The sequence below is a fragment of the Sorex araneus genome, chromosome 3 (assembly GCF_027595985.1).
Source record: "Sorex araneus isolate mSorAra2 chromosome 3, mSorAra2.pri, whole genome shotgun sequence".
NCBI lineage: Eukaryota > Metazoa > Chordata > Mammalia > Eulipotyphla > Soricidae > Sorex > Sorex araneus.
Window position 1 is genome coordinate 96,461,532 of NC_073304.1, and position 20,305 is coordinate 96,481,836.

At 49.6% G+C, this 20,305-nt stretch overlaps 1 protein-coding gene across 1 annotated transcript; it reads right to left on the reverse strand.

Moving 5' to 3' along the window:
- Nucleotides 1-1,984: 1,984 nt before the first annotated feature.
- On the reverse strand, nucleotides 1,985-17,627 carry CHRNA3 (cholinergic receptor nicotinic alpha 3 subunit). The gene is made up of 6 exons (XM_004611864.2): nucleotides 17,547-17,627; nucleotides 16,163-16,302; nucleotides 16,005-16,049; nucleotides 15,328-15,437; nucleotides 9,389-10,409; nucleotides 1,985-3,740 (listed from the first exon to the last, which is right to left on the reverse strand). The coding sequence occupies exons 1-6, from the start codon at nucleotides 17,608-17,610 to the stop codon at nucleotides 3,612-3,614; spliced, it is 1,509 nt and encodes a 502-aa protein (XP_004611921.2). The 5' UTR covers nucleotides 17,611-17,627; the 3' UTR covers nucleotides 1,985-3,611.
- Between the last annotated feature and the right edge of the window lie 2,678 nt (nucleotides 17,628-20,305).

Sequence of the window (20,305 nt, forward strand, 5' to 3'; positions counted from 1 at the left end):
CAGAAATATTTTTTGATTTAAACAGGAGTCACACTGGGCTAGCGTTTTTTAGCTTTATTTTTTGCCAAGGAAATACATTATCACAAGAAGATAAACACAGGCTCTGGGGATTCATTGGCTCCAGCAAGAGGTTATTCAGATGCAGAAGCATGAGATGGGACACTCTCTTCCTAATAAAACTATCCTCTGAGCAAACGGGTAAACAAGTTTGCTCCTGAGGGAACACCAGACAAGCTTTGGAGATGTTTTCGCTTGATCCAACCAGCAAGGGATAAGAGTTTGTTATTGGGGGCCAGAGAGATAGTACAGTAGGTAAGGCACTTGCCTTGCATGCAGCCAACCCAGTTTCAATCCCTAACACCACAGATGATCCCCCTGAAGTACTTTCAGGACTGATCACCACCAACAAAACAAAAAGCTACTGGCATTCAATGGGTAGAGGCCGGGGCACTACTCACATCTGCCAACATACACGACATTCTCTTCCCACCCAGTACAGTGACCTAAAGGTTGATTAGCAGTGAATGAGTGACTGCTCAGTTTTTCAGCGCCTCATAATTTAGAGTTACATGAATTTGTTAAGGGCCTGGAGATAGACACGGCCCTCAGACTCTTGCAAAGCTGTCAAGAACAGAACTCGATGGTAAGAAATAGAGTTATTCCTGAAACAGCATGAAATGTCAAGGAGATTATGGACTAAGAGAAACCATGGTAAATCTGTTGTGCTGCTGAATCAAATGGATTTTCACATTTCTGATCCGAGTTTTCTATTTAGCTATGTCTCAAAGACTGAAAAAGAAAAAAAAAAAACCCTAGGTTTTCATACTTAGCCCATTTTTACATTCTCCATAGCATAGCATACTTATCATGTAAAAGAATTATATTTTGCCTTCTGTTTTGTATTTTGGTGGCCACACCTGGTAGTGCCGGGGGACATGCAGTGCCTGGGATGAACTCAGGTCATCTGCATGCAAAGTACATACTCAGTTCATTGAGTCATCTCTCTAGTCTGAGTTTTTCAGTGTGGGGGGGATAGGAGGGATGGTTGGGCCATAGCAAGCAGTGCTCAGGGTACTGTGCCAGGGATTTAAAGTAGGTTTGGCCAGGCAAGCACCTTACCTCCTGAACTTTCTCCTGAATTTTCTCTCCAGCATTGGCTTCCCCCTCCCCCTCTACCTTACCCAAAAGACTGGTTAAAAGTTCATTTAAATCCATCCATAATAAATACTTGTACATTTCCTTCCTTCCTTCCTTCCTTCCTTCCTTCCTTCCTTCCTTCCTTCCTTCCTTCCTTCCTTCCTTCCTTCCTTCCTTCCTTCCTTCCTTCCTCCCTCCCTCCCTCCCTCCCTCCCTCCCTCCCTCCCTCCCTTCCTGCCTCCTTCCCTCCCTTCCTTCCTCCTTCTCTCTCTTCCTTCCTTCCTTCTTTCCTTCTTCCTTTCTTTTTTCTTTTTGGGTCATATCCAGCAATGCTCAGGGATTACTCCTGGCTCTGCACTCAGGAATTACTCCTGGTGGTGCTTGGGGGATGAGATGGGATGTGAGGAATCAAACCCTGGGTGGCTGCATGCAAGGCAAATGCCCTACCCGCTGTGCTACCACTCTGGCCCCTACTTGTACTTTTTCTTTCATGAAAGTTTCCCAGCAAAACCTAAGACAGCTGCTATAATGCATGCAGGAGGCCCAGGTTCCATCCCTGGCACCACGGCATCACTTGGACACCAAGCCAGAGTAGCCCCCAAGCGTGCCTGTGTGTGAACCCACTCTCCCAAATGCAGACAACTGTCTTGAAATGCAAAAGACAGTGCCCATAACTTTATGGGATAGGTTGAGGGAGATGATGATTGGAAGGACTGGACCACTTGCTGGGCACGTGAGTGCTCCAGGTACAGTCCTCAGCATGAGGCCCAAGCACCACTGGGCCTGCCGCCCCGCCCAACCCACACACACACACACACAGAGACACAGTGTCTTTCTGAGGAAAATACTGAAAGGTAAGATCTCTCTTAGAAGAAGACAATAAAAAGTACAAGAAAATACAGACAAACTACACTTCATGAGAATGTTTTAAAATCTGTACCTAAAGATACCATCGACAGAACAAACAGGCACCCCATAAAGTGGTAGAGAATATGAATCTCTTAACTACAAAAGCCTGATTTAACAAATGGGCAAAGAAGATAAAATGCAATAACCGTTTGCTAGACTAAGAGAAAAAGATTCAGATAAGTCAGAAATGAAGGTGATGTCACCAATGAAACTAAAAGAAACACAAAGGCTCATCAGAGATTATGTGAACAGTTAAATGGCAGGAAATTGACAGTTTTGAGAAATTAGTTAAATGCTACAAACATAACAATACATCAGGACTCAATCAGAAATAAAACAGAAAATACAAACAGACCAATATTGGACTAGTGGGGAGACATGGTCAGTATTCAAAAACCTCCCAACTTTAAAAAATGGGGGCGTGCAGAGAGCTTCACTAGTGAATTCTATCAAACTTCACAGAAAAATACCTATCCTCCAGTTCTTCTAAGAACACTGAATAGGAGAAAATACTTCCAAGCTTCTTTTCTTTTTTTGGTTTTCAGGCCTCACCTAATAGTACTTGGGGCTTACTGCTGGCTCCGTGCTCGGAGTTACTCCTACAGTGATTCCACTTCTAGGGGACCATATGTGGCACCTGGGATTGAACACAGGTCAGCTGTGTGCAAGGAGACACTATCCGTCTTTATCCAGTCCTAGGAGAAAACATCACACTATAGTAACCAAAACAGTATGGTTCTGCCATAAAGACACAGACACACAGATCAATGAGACAGAACGCAGAGCTCAGAAATAAACCCCCACATATGGGCAATCATTTACAACAAAGGATCTGAGAATATACAACGGAAAAACCACAATATTTAATAAATATTGCTGATAGCCCCACGCCAAAGAATGAAAGAAGATCACTATCTCACACCAGGCACAAAAAATTCAAAATTCAAAATAAAGACTTAACTATAACACCTTAAACCACAAAATACCTAGGAGAAAATGTAGGTATCATATGCCATGTGAATCTAGGCATGATTTCTTGGGTCTACCACCCAAAGCAAGAACACATGGGACAACAGCAAACTAAAAAGCTCTATGTAGCAAAGGAACTCATCTATGAAATGAAAAGACATTCTTCTGAATGAAAAAAAATTCAAATTCTATATCCCTGTCACTGCATCACTGTCATGGTTAAGATGAGAAACGTAGTAAGGGGCAACAGAGCAGTCAGTGGTAACAGCCTGAGGGGTACAGGTAGAGGGCCGTGGGGGCAAATGCCTTGAGACATTGGTGGAGAGATGCTGACACTCTGCTCGTGGGTGCAGTGGCGGAACATCACATGCCTGGAACATTAACACTAGGAATATTGTAACTCATGGGGGCCTCCAACACTGAAGCATGTTTTTAAAAAAAAAAGTAAATTTTATGTTCGATGCATTTTACCACAAGAAACCTTTAAACGAAAAGCAAAGCCTTCTCAGCTGCACATATGCACACATACACAGAGAGAGAGAGAGAGAGAGAGAGAGAGAGAGAGAGAGAGAGAGAGAGAGTCATGAATTCAATACTTAGGCATCATCCCTGATCATTAAGGGCTGCAGGAACAGCCCAGCGGTCCCTAAAATGCACACCAGGATGAAGACCCACAGGAAAATGCGATCAATCACCATGGCAACATACTTCCAATCATCTTGGATCTGAAAAACAGAAGAGAAAACCGTGAAAGAAGAAAAGGTTAAACACGAAGAAAAAGGCTGTGTACACTTCTTCAACTGTGTGTTTTATGACCATGTTGCAGTAGAAGCGCCTTTTGTCTCCAACATGCAAGAAACCCTGTGTGTTGGGGCTGGAGAGATAGCACAGCGGGTGGGGTGTTTGCCTTGCACGCGGCTGACCCGGGTTCGATTCCCAGCATCCCATTTGGTCCCCCGAGCACTGCCAGAAGTAATTCCTTAATGCATGAGCCAGGAGTAACCCCTTTGCATCGACAGGTGTCACCCAAAAAGGAAAAAAAAAACAAAAGAAACAAAAGAAACCATTCCCGATGCTTGGGGGACTAAAGGGGGTGCCAGACATCAAACCCAGGTCAGCCACATGCAAGGCAAGCACCCTCCCCGCTGTACTATCTCTCCAACCCGGAAACCCTATGTTTTCTAATTGATGTATTCTGAAGAAATCTGTTCTCTTTTCCCTTTCAGCACTACAGAAATAGGTATAGAATATAGAATTTATTGTGTTAAATTTGTTTTCCATGAGAAATTTCTGAACCTATACCTAATTTATACTTTCTAAAAATTGAATTCCAATTTATATAGTAAAGCCATATCCCTGATTTAAGCATCTGTGGGAGAATTTTGGGTCACTGGAGCATTAATACAAGTCACCATCATTTACCACTATTTCAAAATACTGGTTTTTGCCCAGTTTTAGATATTAATTTTTTTTGGGGGGAGGGTCACACCCGGTGATGCACAGGGGTTACTCCTGGCTCTGCACTCAGGATTCACCCCTGGTGGTGCTCAGGGGACCATATGGGATGCTGGAAACCGAACCCGGGTTGGCCGCATGCAAGGCAAATGCCCTACCCGCTGTGCTATTGCTCCAGCCCCAATATTAATTTCCTTTTAACACATCTTCTATAATCTTTCCTCCTGCCTCATCCACAATGACCAGATATCACATCCAATCGTGAGGCTAAAGTGTCAGAATACTATATATAATAGACAAGGTTGAAAATCAGAAATAGTTGATAATAAAGAAATAGAAGAAAGAATAAGACTAATTGTATGTAATATGGAATAATATGGTTTCAATTTACGCTCTGAATAGGAAGGGAAATGGCATGTTAATTATACTCCTAGACTACTCAGAAAGCAAGGAAACCATAATTGAATCGAGGAAGACAGAACCTATGAATCAACTCATTTTGAAAGAATAATCACATAATAAGAAGGTAGCATGTGATTCAGTAATTTAATTAAGTGCATTGAAATGGGACTAGGAGATCAGAATTTTGATTTAACCATTATGAGTTTGGGTAAATGCATCTCTTGGTGACATTAGGAAGTCAGAGGTAAAATTAAAATTATTATGCCATACTGGCCACAAAGCACTTTATTTGGATTCCTCCCTCTGGTTTATAAGTACTTCAGCCATACCACAGATGTGTGAGTCCTCTCCACTCCCCACAAGCTGAAACTCCAGGCTCAGAGGGAAGCAAGGAGCATGGAAAAGGAGAATTGGAGACAGTTTGATTTTTAATACTAGCTCTGCTCTGCTCTCTCGCAGTGGAAATGTGGGTAAATTAGGTGACTGCTTTTGACCTCAACTCCCTCAGCTGGACGTGGTGATAAGAGTGGCTCAGAGGGCTAGTGGGTTGGTTTGGTTTGTGGCTAACCCTGGTAGTGCTCAGAGCTTACTCCTGGTTCTGCCTTCAGGAGTCACTCCTGGCAGTGCTTGGGGCACCATGTGGGGTGGCCAAGGACCAAACCTGGGTGGACCGTGTGGAAAGCAACACCCTACAGGCTGCACTAACTCTCCAGCCCCTCAGAGGGCTACTGGGGACTGACATGAAGCCAGTGCTTGCAGAATCCGTACTGAGGAGCATCTTTAATATTAATGTCTATGTGGTTTGGGGCCACACACAACAGTGCTCAGCGTTTAACCCTGGCTCTGTGCTCAGGCATCACTCCCTGCGGGGAGAGAGCTGGAGCCAGGCACTGAGAGTGAGAAATGCAGAAAACTGGTGGACAGGGAGAAGAGAACTAAATGAGTATCATTTAGCCAGGAATGGCTACTTGAAGTAAACAGGCTGGGAGGAGGGGCCCGTGGGCCAGATTCTGCTGCCTCAGCTGCCCGCCCCCACCCCGCCTCTAAGGGCCCCCGTTCCCTGCGTACCAGCTGAGCAGAGGCCAGCGCTGACCGCCCCTTGAGATAAACCAGGCATTGCCACTGCTCTGCCATGCACCCCCCCCCCCCCCCGTCACAGCCTCCTCCAGGCAAGGCAAGCACCTTACCCACTGTACTATCTCTCTACCCACCCCACCCCACACACTGACTTTTCTCGATGAGAAAAAAGAAAGTAACAACAAACATGTGATTGGTTTTGGTCCACACCTGGAGATGCTCAGGGCTTGCTTCTGCCTGTGCTGGAGAACAGGTGTGTGGGGCTCAGGGGAATGTATGTGGAGGCAGGGATGGCACCTGCATTGGTCGTGTGCAAGGCCTCACCCACTGTACTGGTTCTCCAACCCTAGGAACGTTATTTAGGTTTTTATCGACGCATCATAGTTAAATACTATTGAAGTCACCATTTTACAGTAACTTTTTTTTTTTTTTGCTTTTTGGGTCACACCCAGCAATGCACAGGGGTTACTCCTGGCTCTGCACTCAGGAATTAGCCCTGGAGTTGGTAGGGGGACTATATGGGATGCTGGGAATCGAACCTGGGTCGGCTGTGTGCAAGGCAAATGCCCTACTTGGTGTGCTATCGCTCCAGCCCCTGTAACTTTTTTTCTTAATGTCTGTCTTCATACCTGTCAGAACGTCTTGGAAACTCGAAAACATCTTGTGTGGTGCCTTAATAGTAGTTTTTGGAGTGAAGATCATGCCCAGGCCCAAAGGCCAGACACTGTACTTAGATCTTGGTCTTCAGTAGATTACTGCTAACGTAAATCATTTAATAGTAGATAAAGAGAGTCAAGAGTGTTTTACACAAGGCGTTAGAGTCAGGCACCAGGGATGTTCCACTCATCACTTGCTCAAGTCCAACAATTGCTTCAGCTGAACATTTTTGGGGGGTTCTTGGAAGCAGTCTCTGGGGACCACTCCCCATGATACTCAACCATAGGCCTGAGGGTTTAATACTTGAGCTCAGCTGTGCTGGAGGCCACCAGGGTCCCCCCTGGAAAGGCTGGGGGGTGGTGGTGGCATGCAGTGTGTGGGGGGGGATTTGAACTTGGGGTCTTGCACACGACCGGCCTCCTCCACTGACCCCAGTGCCATTGCCCAGCCTATTCCAACCACATAAAACACAGGACTGACTTTTCAGCTAATTTACGGGGAGCAGCAGGAGCTGTGTTTTATGACAGTCACAAGACATGCTCAGGGCCGCCGGGAGAGCTCAGCTGTTTCTGCCCCCAGCCTCACATTAGATGCACTTGCAGGCGAATAAAGGAGGCGCCCGACTTCCCCATCAACATTAATTACCTCCAGCATATCAGGAGCTGACATTATCTGGCAATTAGCTCTGTGCTAATTACCAAGTTAAGACGAAGTCAATTAATCCTACAGCAGATCTCATTATGAAATTACCGAGCTTGATTCTGGTAACCCTGGGCGGAAGGAAACCTAAGGCTGGGGGCGCTGCTGGAAGTGGGGATCAAACCCCCTCTGTTCTCAGTGCTGGACTTTAGCTCTCACGTCAGTGTGCGGGAGGGAACAAAGGTCACCCAGCTTGAAAACGGGGTGAGCAAGTGTGAACAGAGGCAACGTGAAAGAAGATGTTTGGATGTCCAGGAAACACAGGGAAAGAGCCCTCGCCGTGACAGCAGAGGAACTTGCTCATTGGGAAAAAGACACGGAGCTTTATTCTGGCGAGGCTGTAAAAGGCACTGGAATTCTCAAAAGTCCTTGCCGGCGGCATAAACGACAATTGATTCAACACTTGAGAAACTTCAGAATATCCACTAAAGTTAAAACACATCTCTCTGGGCCGGGCTGGAGCAAGAGCACAACGGGTAGGGCACTCGCCTTGCACAAGGCTGACCATATGGTCCCCCAAGCCCTGCCAGGAGTGATCCCTGAGCACAGAACTAGGAGTAACCCCTGAGCATCGCTAGGTATGGCCAAAAAACACTGTGGCACTGTAGCACTGTCCTCCCATCGTTCATCGATTTGCTTGATCGGGCACCAGTAACGTCTCCATTGTGAGACTTGTTACTGTTACTGTCGTTCCATCGTTCATCGATTTGCTTGAGCAGGCACCAGTAATGTCTCCATTGTGAGACTTGTTACTGTTTTTGGCATATCCAATACGCCACGGGTAGCTTGCCAGGCTCTGCTGTGTGGGTGGGATACTCTCGGTAGCTTGCCAAAATACAAAACAAGATTAATTAAAAAATTAATGTTTAAAAAAGGGTCTGTGTCTTTCTAGGCTGGAAAGGGTCCCAGCTTCCCAGGAGGGAGAAAACTGTTATCCGGGAGGAGTCAGGAAGTTTTTGAGGTGCTGGAAATATGCTCTCTCTTTACTTGGGTCATAGCTATAGGACTGTACACGTAACATAAAAACTCAGTGAGCTGTACCCCAAAGAAGCACTCTGTACATTCTCCTGAAGGGAAGTGGACACGATTAGAAAGTAAAGTTTAACATGAGTTCATTGCTGGTAGTGGGGTACGCTGACTTTGTATACCAATACCACAAACTACTGTCACTGTGTTACCTACACTACAATCAACTCATACACACAGACAAAAACACCATTCTTGTAAATTCTAAGAGTAAATAAAATATGAGTTCAAGGGGCCAGAGCAATAGTGCAGCGGGGCTTGCTTTGCACGTGGCTAAGCTGGGTTCAATCGTATATGATCCCTTGAGTACTACTCGGAACAATTCCTGAGCACAGAACCAGGAGTAACCCCTAAGCCCTGCTGGTGTGGCCCAAAACCAAAAACAAAATGTCAGTTCAGGGACTAGAGAAAGAGTTCAACAGACTGGATGAGTGCTCTGTATGCAGGAGACCTGGGTTTGATCCCTGGCACCACATGGTCCTTCAAGCACCAGGAGCGACCACTGGCTCCTAGTACTGAGCCGGGATTGGGCCCCAGACCACTGTCAGGTGTGGCTTAGAAACCAATAGTTTCTGGGGGCTGGAGAGATAGCACAGCGGGTAGGGCGTTTGCCTTGCACGCGGCCGACCCGGGTTCAAATCCCAGCATCCCATATGGTCCCCTGAGCACGGCCAGGGGTAATTCCTGAGTGCAGAGCCAGGAGTAACCCCTGTGCATCGCCAGGTGTGACCCAAAAAGAAAAAAAAAAAATCTAAAACTAAATCTATTGTAGGGATGTGGGAGAAAAAAAAAAAAAAACCCTCATCCACTGCTGGTGGGAAAGTTGACTGGTCCAACCTGGATAGATTAAAAAAAAAAAAAAAAGAAACCAATAGTTTCTGCTCCCGGATGCAGGCAGCCCGGGAGCCCACTGGGCTGTACCATCCCACCTTACAGGGAACTGGGGCGTGGAGGGGCTGGCCTTGCACCCAGGGCACTGTCCCCAGGGCTGACGTCCCATCTCCCTGCTCCGCTAGCATTGGCAGGAATTACTGAGCCCTCCACAGCACGCCCTCACCTCTCTGGCTTCGTTCTGCGCTTTCATGTTCTCGGCGATATACCGGACACTCTGGATGGCCTCTCTGATCTCCGGCGACAGGGCCGAGAGGGACAGCATGGCCTCCAGGGACTCGGAGCTGTTGCTCCGAGTCAGGTTGGCGCTGAAATTGGAGACCTTGACCTTGCGTGGCTGCCGGCAGGAGCCACACAGCCCGTCCCGGCAGTGAGAACCTTCCCGGCAGCCTGGGGGGCCCTCGGGCCGGCGGAAGCAGTTCAGGTTTGAGAGCTCGGCGCCCTGCACGGCTTTGGGCTTCTGCACCAGGGGGTCCTCATTGCCGGCTGGCCTGGTCATGAACATGACCCTGGGGAGCAAGTCCAGGAAGACGGCCTTCACCCAGGTGGGCATGGTGTGCGTGGTGGGCGTTCGGTAGTGGACGTTGAGCACGAACACGGTGATGACGATGGACAGGGTGACGAATATCATGGTGAACAGGAGGTACTCGCCGATCAGGGGGATGACCAGCGAGGTGGACGGGATGGTTTCGGTGATGACCAGCAGGAAGACGGTCAGGGAGAGCAGCACGGAGATGCAGAGGGTCACCTTCTCGCCGCAGTCGGAGGGCAGGTAGAACACCAGCACGGTGAGGAAGGAGATGAGGAGGCAGGGGATGATGAGGTTGATGGTGTAGAACAGGGGCAGGCGGCGGATGTAGAGCGAGTAGGTGATATCGGTATAGATCTCCTCGCAGCAATTGTACTTGATGTCGTGCTTGTAGCCCGGGGCCTTGATGATGGCCCACTCGCCACTCTCCCAGTAGTCCTTGAGGTTCATGGAAGAGCCGATCTGCACCAGGTCGATCTTGGCCTTGTCGTAGGACCAGGAGCCGAACTTCATGGTGCAGTTTTGGTAATCGAATGGGAAGTAGGTGACGTCAATTTTGCACGAGCTCTTGAAGATGGCCGGGGGCATCCACGTCACTTCTCCTGTGTACTTGAGTAGAGCCTTGGTCCTGTCGTCCACCTGGAAGTCCCCGACGGCGCTGTGAAGACAAATGCACGTGTGATAGCAGAGCTACTCGGTCTAGCCGCTCACGCCAACAGGAGGCAGAGGGCAAGGGACAATGAGTGTTGAGGTGACTCAACACACATAAAGGGGACCCAACTTGCCAACTATTTTCCTCCCAACAAGGGGACACACTCATCACCCAGTACCCAAGTCCCCATCCATACCTACCAAGGCATCTTTGAAAAAAAAAAAACTAAATGTAGGCCGGAGAGACAGCTCAACGGGCAGAGCACATGCTCTGCATGCAGGAAGTCCAGGTTCAATTCTTGGTACCACACAGTCCGCTGGGCATTATAGGGTGTGATCCCCAAATGCCCAACCAAAATTAATAAATCAATGAACACGGTTTTCCTAGAGGCATTTTTGATTTGCTTTCTTGGGCCACATCTGGAGGTGCTCAGGGCTCCAACCCAAGTCAGCCACGTGCAAGGAAAGCTTCTGGCCCACCGTACTATCTCTCTGTCCACTATAAATACATTTTCACCAGCACACACAACCACGTCTGACTGAGGTCTACAGCCAACAGCTGTGTCTGTGCCTCACATGCAGAGCTGAGTAGCTGCGTCAGTGGCAAAGCCAAAGACATTTACTTCCAAGCCCTTTCCCAAGAGAAGAATTCCATCCCTCACTCTCTTCCATGTCCCAGCATCTCATGGACAAGGAAGCTACAGGTCAGGGTGTGACCAGGTTGACCTGCTCAGGGTTCACAGAGAGTGGGGGGGCAGAACCCAGGTCAGTCAGAAGCAGGTGCAGGAAGAAAAGCCAGACAGAGTGTAGCGAGCCTCATCCCTGAAGCTGGACACCACCAAACTCCGGGCTGTGCTGACAGAGTTCAGGGCTACTCCCTGGCCCAGAGAGAGATGCTGAGGGAGACCAGTCCCAGAGAGCGAGTATTCAGTCATATTTATTGACTGGCTGAAAAATCAATGACGACTTTACTCCCCAGGGCCCCAGGGACTGGCCCAAGAGATCTGAGGGGCAGCTGAGGTGGGGTCTCCGGGCCAGTTGAATGATTTCTGCAAGAACAGACCAGGTGGGCATGGAAGCTGAGCTCAGGAAGTGCCCTGTCAGAAAGAATGGGAAGAACTTAAGGATGGATGAGAAAGATCATGATGACAATGGAGTGTTCGATGTCCCTGAATTCCCTCAGGAAGCCAGGGCAATGATGACAGCAAAAGGAAAGAAAAACACCCAGATGGTGATGTCAGGAAACCCCAAAAACCACAGACCATGAGAGTACAGGGTGGAACCCCACTGGCCCTCCCCCACAGGCCCTACATGGCAACCCGAAGACCAGAGTGGAGGGGGCAGCTGAGGGAAGAGTCTCAGGTTCCAAGAGCCCCCAAAAGCGAAATCCCCAAGAATGACCTGGCCCTCAGGGCTGGAGCAGTAGTACAGTGGGTAGGTCATTTGCCTTGCCGTGGCCAACCGAGGTTCTAGCCCAGCATCCCATATGATTCCCTGTGCACTGCCAGGAGTAATTCCTGAGTACAGAGCCAGGAATAACCTCTCAGCATTGCTGGATGTGCACCAAAAGCAAAAGAGAGAGAGAGAGAGAGAGACAGAGACAGAGACAGAGACAGAGACAGAGAGACAGAGAGAGAGACAGAGAGAGATTTATACATCTTTTGAAACCATGGGAAAACAGCAGAAAGAGGAAAATTAAGAAACAACTTGGCTAATGTCCAGAAGATGAAATAAAGAACTGAGAGAATTTAGGGGAGAATATCATTTTAGACACAAAGCTAAACTAGAAGCAGCCGAACAGACACCAGGGAAAGCACGGTGATGAAAATAAAAGTCAGGAGATGAGGTTTCTAAAATATTCATTTGAGAAGACGTAATATAGACAGAAAATAGGTGAAGAAGTTCCAGCAGAAGCCAGAAGGGAACTGGGAAGGAAAATCTGAACATTGGCATGGAAAGAATCTTAAAAGGCGATAATTCAAAAAACAAAAACTTGCCTGGAATATAGGAAGATGCAGTGCAGAGTAAAATAATTAGACTGTAACATCAAAGGATATATATGTGTGTGTACATACATACATACATATATATATATATATGTCTTCTGCAAGGGGCTGGAGCGATAGTACAGTGGCTGAAGCATTTGCGTTGTGTGTGGCTGACCTGGGTTCAATCCCCAGCACCCCATATGATCCCCTGAGCACTGCCAGAGTGATTCCTGAGCGCAGAGCCAGGAGTAACCACTGAGAATTGCTGGCTTTGCCCCCCTTCCCCCAAAACTCCTTTTGCTTGCCCAAGACCAGAAAATGATCCTGTCAGACATGCTGATGCACCGGCCCCTGGTGGGACAGTGTTGCCTTACACCAGCAAGCACATCCCCACTCTTACCCCAGAGAAAAAGAAAATCAGCTCAGTGTCATATTTTGACAGTAACATCTTCCACCAGAACACAGGGAGTCATGGATAAGCAACAGAATCTCAGAGCTGGTCTCTGGAACTGGGCTTACCATGGCAGTGAGATGTGGGGAGCCCGGGGGTGTAGAGGGTGGGGGACTGAGGGGGACCCTGAGACAGTGGTGGAAGGAAACAAACACTCTGGTCGGAGGTGCAGTAGTGGGGGGAGGGTCGGTATTAGAATGTTGTATTCATGAAACCTTGTCACTGAGAGAACTATAAACCTATAAATCACAGTGACTTAAAAAAAATTGTCATGGAGGGAGTCAATAACCAAGGATTTCACATTCACATCAGGGACCCAAACGTGTTATCTAAAGGAGCTACAAGGCATCAGGAACTTGTGAAATCTTGTGGTATATCATGTCCATGAGCTGTTTCCATGGATTCCATTAGACAATAAACTTCAGAAACAATCCCCCCCACTCCCACTGCACACACACACACACACACACACACACACACACACATGCACACACACAATCACTGGAGAAACTTTGGCATGTGAAAGCTAAGTGTGCTTCTAGCATGTTAAAATCAAGAGAACCTTCAACTGAGATCCATTCCTCAGAAGAAGTTCGAACAAGGCCGGAGAAGCTGGATGAATTCCCCTAAAGATGCTTTCTGGCCTTATTCCAAGGAGATTCCTTATGCTATCTGCACCTCTCCACATCCAATTTGGAGCATTTGCTGTGTCTTTCAGCCTTGTTTTAAAAAATCACACATCCAGAAGCACTCCAGCTGTTCTCCAAAGACTGCCAGCAAGAGAACAGCTATAAAATTCCAACCAGGAGATGAAAATGTGGACCCATGTTCCTTACTCAGAACATCTCTCCAGCCTGAGAGGATTTGGGCCAGGACATTTCTAGGACAGCTCCTCTCCTGCAAACCAGTGCAGCTCATCCTGCGTCCCAGTTCCTCAGGGACCATTTCACACACAGAAGTTGCAGGAGGGACCGGAGAATAGTCAGTAGGGTGGCTGCCTTGAATGCAGCTGACCTGGGTTGGATCCCTGGCATCCCCAAGAACCACCAAGAAGAATTCCCGATTGCAGAGCATTGCCAGATGTGGCCCCCAAAAGACAACATCAACAAAAAATTGCATGAGACTCGGGGCTAGAGAAATAGTACCTAGGCAGGGCATCTCTCTTTCATGTGACCAACCGGGTTCAGTCCCCAGCAGTCCATATGGTCTCTTGAGCCCTGGCAGTAGTGGTCACTGAGCACAAAGCCAGTAGTAAGCCCTGAGCACTGCCAGGGGTGGCCCAAATATAAAAAGAAAAAAAATGCACTAGACATATTTATGAATGCTGCATTTCCTTGGGAAAATGGCAAACAAAATTCAGATTGTCATGGGTGTAGTTAGAGGCCCCTTCTTAGCAAAAAAAAAAAAACTGGGGCTGGAGCGATAGCACAGCAGGTAGGGCACTTGCCTTGAACTCGGCTGACCCGGGTTTGATTCCCAGCATCCCATATGGTCCCCTGAGCCCCTGAGCGCCGCCAGGAGTGATTCCTGAGTGCACGAACTAGGAGTAACCCCTGTGCAATGTCAGGTGTGACCCAAAAAGGACAATAAAAAAAAAGAGGCCCCTTCTTTTATCCAGGGACCAAAAAGTATCTAAAAACAGTTTCTCTAATACTAGTACAATATCAAAACCTAAACTCAGAATACTTTTACTTATTCAAAGCAAACTGGGCTTTTTAAAGAAGTGTGAAATCCCTAAAACACAGATAAGCATGTAAACCTATCCTCCCTTAATTTAAAATCAGATCAAACAATTCTAAGTTAAGTATTTTTGCTAATAAAATAAAAGGAAAGCACCCTAAGGTATTGAAGAAGAAAATAAAAAACCCACAGGGGCAAAGATGAAGACTTTCAGCATCCAGGGAACAAGCTAGTTCACATCACAAAGAATCAATCAATGGCCAGGGATGTGCCAGAGATGTGACTCAGTGGCAGAGCACTTGACTCGAATGTATGGGGCCCTGGTTCAGTTCCTGGTACTGCATGATTCCACCAAGCACCAGATAAAGTGGCCCCTGAGCACCAACAGGTGTAGCCCTCAAATCCAAACCAACAGCAGGTGTACTGGGAACACAGCTGTGCAGGTGGGGCAGGAGGCACTGACAGGGAAGTAGTGCCAGGGGCTCCAATCGGAGGCGGAATGGTGGGTCCCTAACTTCCTGCCTGGCAGGTCTGGGTGAAGGTGCGAGCCCACACCTTCCTCCAGGTCCTCACCGCACGTTTGCATGTTCTCTGGAAGGCTGCTCTACCCAGGGGTGTGGGGAACCGGGGCAAGCAGGGGTCTGTCTGTGTGGTGCATCCCTCTGCCCCTAACTGCTGGCCCGTAACAGATGCGCCGCCAAATAAAACCTGCGTATCAAAAGTCCGAGGAAGGTCAGGCTCTCTGCATCCCTGGGCCCTGGTGCCAGTCCCGTGGTGCCAGTCCCGAGCCCATGCCCAGACCTTACTTGTTGTACAGCACGATGTCGGGCTTCCAGATCTTGTGCGCGGGCACGCGCATGAACTCTGCCCCATCGTAGTCGGCGGGGTTCCACTTCAGCTTGTAGTCATTCCAGATCTGCAGGCATTAAAGGACTGCGGTGGTGCTGCCGCTGCAGCCGTCCACCCCACTGCCCTGAGACCCCCCCAGTACCATGGACCAACCCTTCCCCGCTGCACCCCACCACAATAGGCCTTTGACTCTGGTTCCAGGATGAAGTTTTGACAAGAGGAAGGGAAGAAGGCGGTGTCAGGGGCAGCTCTCGAATGTGCTCAGGGTTCCAAGCCCAAGCTGGGATCCTTTGTCTGTGATGATGGAAAAGGTTTCTCCTGGGCTGGGGAGTTCAGCTGGTCAGGCGCTTTTGCCTTGCATGAAGCTGACCCCGGCTTGATCCCTGGTACCCTGTATGGTCCTGAGCAACACCAGGAGTGATCCCTGAGCACATACCTGGGAGTAGTCCCTAAGCACCGCTACACGTGGCCCAATTTCTCATGCCTCCCCCACCCCTACTTCCCACTCCCCAAAAGAAAAGCAAACCCGGAACGGAGAACCCCCCCTCCCCCCCCCCCCATTCCGCTTGATTCACCAACAGCAAATAAAGTTATAACCGCCAGGGGGCAGCAGTGCTTAGACCTGGTCACTTACTTGCTTGAGCCACAGGTTGGTCTCCATGATCTGGTTCACTTCATCCTAGAAAGATTCAAGTAAGTCGATGGTGAGTGACAAAGACAAGACTGGGTTCAGGAAAGACGCTTCCAGAAGCCCCCGTACCCCGAGGCCACGGCGAGTGCTCTGGCACTTACCACCTTCACCAGCTGCGACATGGACACCTCAAACTGGATGATGACTGGGTCGGACACGTTGGCCACCGGCCGGATGATCTCATTGTAGTCTTCGAAGAGCTTCTCAAATAGCCGATACTCGGCGTCTGAGGCGCTGGCCACTGGGAGGAGAGGCCGGTGGGACTTGGGTGCCGTGGGGACCAAACTTGCATGCACCTGTAGTCCTGTGCACCTGCAGTCTGGGGGCTTGGACTTGCAGATTAGCCCCCAGGGAGCTAGAGGGACTCCAGAATTGCAGATTAGCTCCCCTCCTGTCACAGACTGAGACTCAGGCCCCAGGGTGAGGCAGCCCAGCGGCTCCCTCCTGTTCAGAAGTCCTGAGCCTGGGTTCTGGGTTCAGAAAGCTCTCACAGATCTGGGCTGCCAACCTGCCAACGAAGCTGGCACCTGCTCTCAGCTCTGCACGCCCCTCCGAGGACCACTCAGTGCTGGGAGGACCCCTGCTGTGTTCATAAGGGACAGATGCCAGTGTGGGCAGCAGTTGGGGGGGGAGTGTTTGTTCTGACTCTGTCTGTTGGGGATTGCACCCCAGGCTCGAGACTCTCCTCCCCTCCTAGGAACCTGTAAGGGTTTGGTCACGTCAGTACTTGCTTGGAAACCAGCGTGTACACGGCTCCCATGACTTCAGAGTGTGGCCCTGTTTCCTGCTGATGCTGACCTCACATCCTGATCCAAGAAAGCGCCTTACTTCTCAGGAAACCCCTTTATTCCCCCACGCCACACCCGGGGGATCTTGAGGCAGCTGCTTCCCACTTAGGGATCTCGGAACAATCGGGGAGGGGAGGAGAGGAGTCCTGGTGCAACCCAACCTAGTTTCTCGAAATACCGAAATGGCATCTTGCCTGCTGCTCCTAGAGTCCTCTGGCACGGCGGGGCGCTCGGTGGAGACCTGGGGGACCGCGCCGAGATGCGCGCTCGGCCGCCGCCAGCGGTCTCAGAGCCGCTCGCGCACGGAGATGCGACCAGGAAGCCCGCGGCGGGGGTGGGGGTGCCCCCAGCCCCGGCTCGACTCCTGTCTCCCCGACGGGGTCTTGGGCAAGCCATTAGCCCTCTCTGGCCTCAGTTTCCCCACCTGCTTTTAGGGAGGTAGGCGGCGTGTAGCCCGAAGGCTCGGGCGCACCTGTCCCGCCCCCGACGCGGCTGGCAGGGCGCGGGCTCGAGGTGCCTTGGACCGAAGGGAAGGACCCGGGTCCCAGCTCTCCAGGCACTCGCTCTGAGGACAGTCCGGTGGGACGAGGGGAACTCGGTGTCACCCCTCCCCCGCCCGCCAGCCCTGCACAGCCCGCTCCACGCCGGCCCGGAGCCAGCGCACGGGGCTCCGAGCCTGCAGCCCCTCTGCTCGTACCTGGCGGCAGCAGCAGCAGCAGCAGCAGCAGCAGCAGGAGCGGCGCTCGGAGCACCGAGGGCATCGCGGCGCGGGCTCGGAGGCGGCGGGGAGCGGGGAGCGGAGCGCGGCGGTCTCAGAGGGCACAGCAGCAGCGGGGACCCGCTCGCAGCTCCCGGCTTTCGGTGCCACCGCCCACTAGGGGCGTAGCCAGGGGCTGGCGGGGCGTGGCCGCCCGATCCCCACCAATCCCGGGAGTTCTGCCGCCACGCCCAAATATGGGCGGGGCCTGAGGGCGGAGGCGCAGGACTGGTATTGTAACGAGAGGGGACAGTTCCCCATCCCGCTCCTGTGGCCCGCGGCCGCCCGCGCCAGGTCACAGCCCAGCGGGGCCTGAGAGGCCATGGGAGGAAGAGGGCGACACTCTGTCGCTGGCTTCCCGGTGAGTGCCGGGCGGTCCCCTCGGGACTGGGGTCCGCTAAACTGAATGGTCGCTGGTCCCCCTAGAAGGCGCCAACATTCCCTCCAAGAGAACTTAAGCTTTTGAGGCTCTTAGGTGCTTGCTAAGTGATTTTTAATGAAGTTTCTTAATAAAGGACAGGTGAATTGTCTTTATTAACCCATGTTAAATGTCCTCTAAACAAAGGGAAAGATTTTGCAGGAGCCAGAAAATGTAAGAATTGGGACTTACCCGCAGGCCCCCATTAAGAGCATTCTCATTCTCCTTAATTTGTTGATTTGATCACTTTTTCTCGGGGGTGGGGGATGGGGAGAGGCTGTTTGGGTCACGCCTGGGGTGGTGCTGGGGATTGAACCCCGCCCGGCGTGGCCACGTGCAAAGCAAGCTTTTTGCCCCTAATCTCCCTCCTCCAAACACATTCTCTCCAGTTCATTCTCTTAATTTAAAAAGCGATGTAACCCAAAAGGAGAGAGTAAAAGGGAATGTACCTGGTGGGTCGGGGGGAGGGTTGCAGGGGGAATGGGATGGGAGTGGCCGGAGGGATACTGGGAACATTGATGGTGGAGAATTGGTAGAAGGATGGGTACTGGATCATTGTATGACTGAAATGTAATCATGAAAATTTGTAAATCTGTAGCTATCTCACGGTGATTCATTAAAAAGTATAATTTAAAAAGTGACATAAGTTTCTAGTATCCAGAGCATATAAAGAATCCTCAAAGGGCTGGAGCAATAGCACAGCGGGTACGGCATTTGCCTTGCACGTGGCCGACCCGGGTTCGATTCTCAGCATCCCATATGGTCCCCTGAGCACCGGGGAGAGCCAGGAGTGCAGAGCCAGGAGCCAGGAGTGCAGAGCCAGGAGTGCAGAGCCAGGAGTAACCCCTGTGCATCGCCAGGTGTGACCCAAAAAGCAAAAAAAAAAAAGAATCCTCAAAAAGTTAAAACCTTCAAATGTAATTCCTAAAACTGAAAGAAGGGGACACACTTACTAAAACTTAATATATTGTTCATTAAATATGAGTGAATTTGGGCCTGGGAAATAATACAGAAGTTAAGGCACTTTCCTTACATGCAGCTGTGAACATGAATCCAGTTCAAATTCCCCGCATCATAGATGATCTCCTAAGCATGGCCAGGCATGGTCCCTGAGCAACTCTGGGTATAGCAAAATTAATAAAATGCATGAATTTAATGGCTGGTGTTGTGACTCAAGTGGCAGAGCACGTGCTTAGAAGGTGCTGGGTTTGATCCCTCGTACACACATTGCCATTGTAACAGAAAAAGAGGGTTGAACAGATAGGTTAATGATATGAGTTCTTTCATGCTTTGCATGCAAGAGGCCTCGCTTGATCCCCAGCATTACATGGTCCCCCAAGCCCCAAACAGAAATAAACAAAAAGAGCAGGAGTTAAGGAAGCCTTTTACCAACAAAGGCGAAGACCCATGAAGAGACTGCCAATCTTCTAGCCATGAGGGAGAAGCAAAGTAAAACCAGAATGATACATGGTTTCACATCCATGCAGATGGCTAAAACAAAAGTCTGCCAATCCCAAGTGTAGGTAGGGAAAGAGCAGGGGCTCTCATACTTCCCTAGGGAAGGTCAAAAGGAATGGCAGCTCTAGGTAAAGCGTTGACAGCTTCACACAAAGGGAAATATGCACCCCTTACCCCCCAGCAGCCACACTCCTATTGATCTAGAGAAATGCAAGCTTTTGGTCACACAAAATCCTGTCCGTGAATGTGTAGAGTAGCTCAAGTCATGACTGCCACAAACTAGTAACATCCTAAATGTGAGTGTCCTGCCCAAGGAGACAGAAACAGCATGGTGCCTCCAACAACGTGGCCAATCTCAAAAGCATTCTTCTCTGATCGAAGTCATTTGAGGGATATATTTTAAAAAAATAGTAGGAGATGAATACCCAAGGACAGTAGAAACATGGGCCAGGAGGTTTGGTTAACAGTTGGAAACCTGCCCCAGGTGCTGGGGGAGAAGCAGTTGGGATAGAGAAGGAGCCACTATGACAATGAGAGTTGGAAATGATCACTCTGGATAAGAACTGTGTGCTGGAAATAGGTAAAGGGACAGACAGGATAACCTCTCAGTCCCTGCCTCGCAAACCATAATGTCCAAAAGGAAAGAGAAAGAAAAGTGCCTGTCACAGATGCAGGCTGGGGATGGAGGGTGGCAGGAGGGAAACCAGGGACATTGGTGGCACTGGTGGAAGGATGGGTGTTGGAACAATGTATAACCGAAACCCGATGATGAACAGCTTTGTAACTGTGTACCTCATGGTAATTAATTAAAAAAAATTTTTTT

What these genes read in the sequence shown, in the direction of transcription:
- CHRNA3 (XM_004611864.2), bottom strand. Translation starts at nt 17,610, where the DNA reads ATGCCCTCGGTGCTCCGAGCGCCGCTCCTGCTGCTGCTGCTGCTGCTG. An exon ending in GCTGCTGCTGCTGCCGCCAG is followed by an intron (nt 16,303 to 17,546) that starts GTACGAGCAGAG and finishes CTCTCCTCCCAG; the next exon opens with TGGCCAGCGCCTCAGACGCC. An exon ending in CGCAGAACGAAGCCAGAGAG is followed by an intron (nt 3,741 to 9,388) that starts GTGAGGGCGTGC and finishes TCTGTTTTTCAG; the next exon opens with ATCCAAGATGATTGGAAGTA.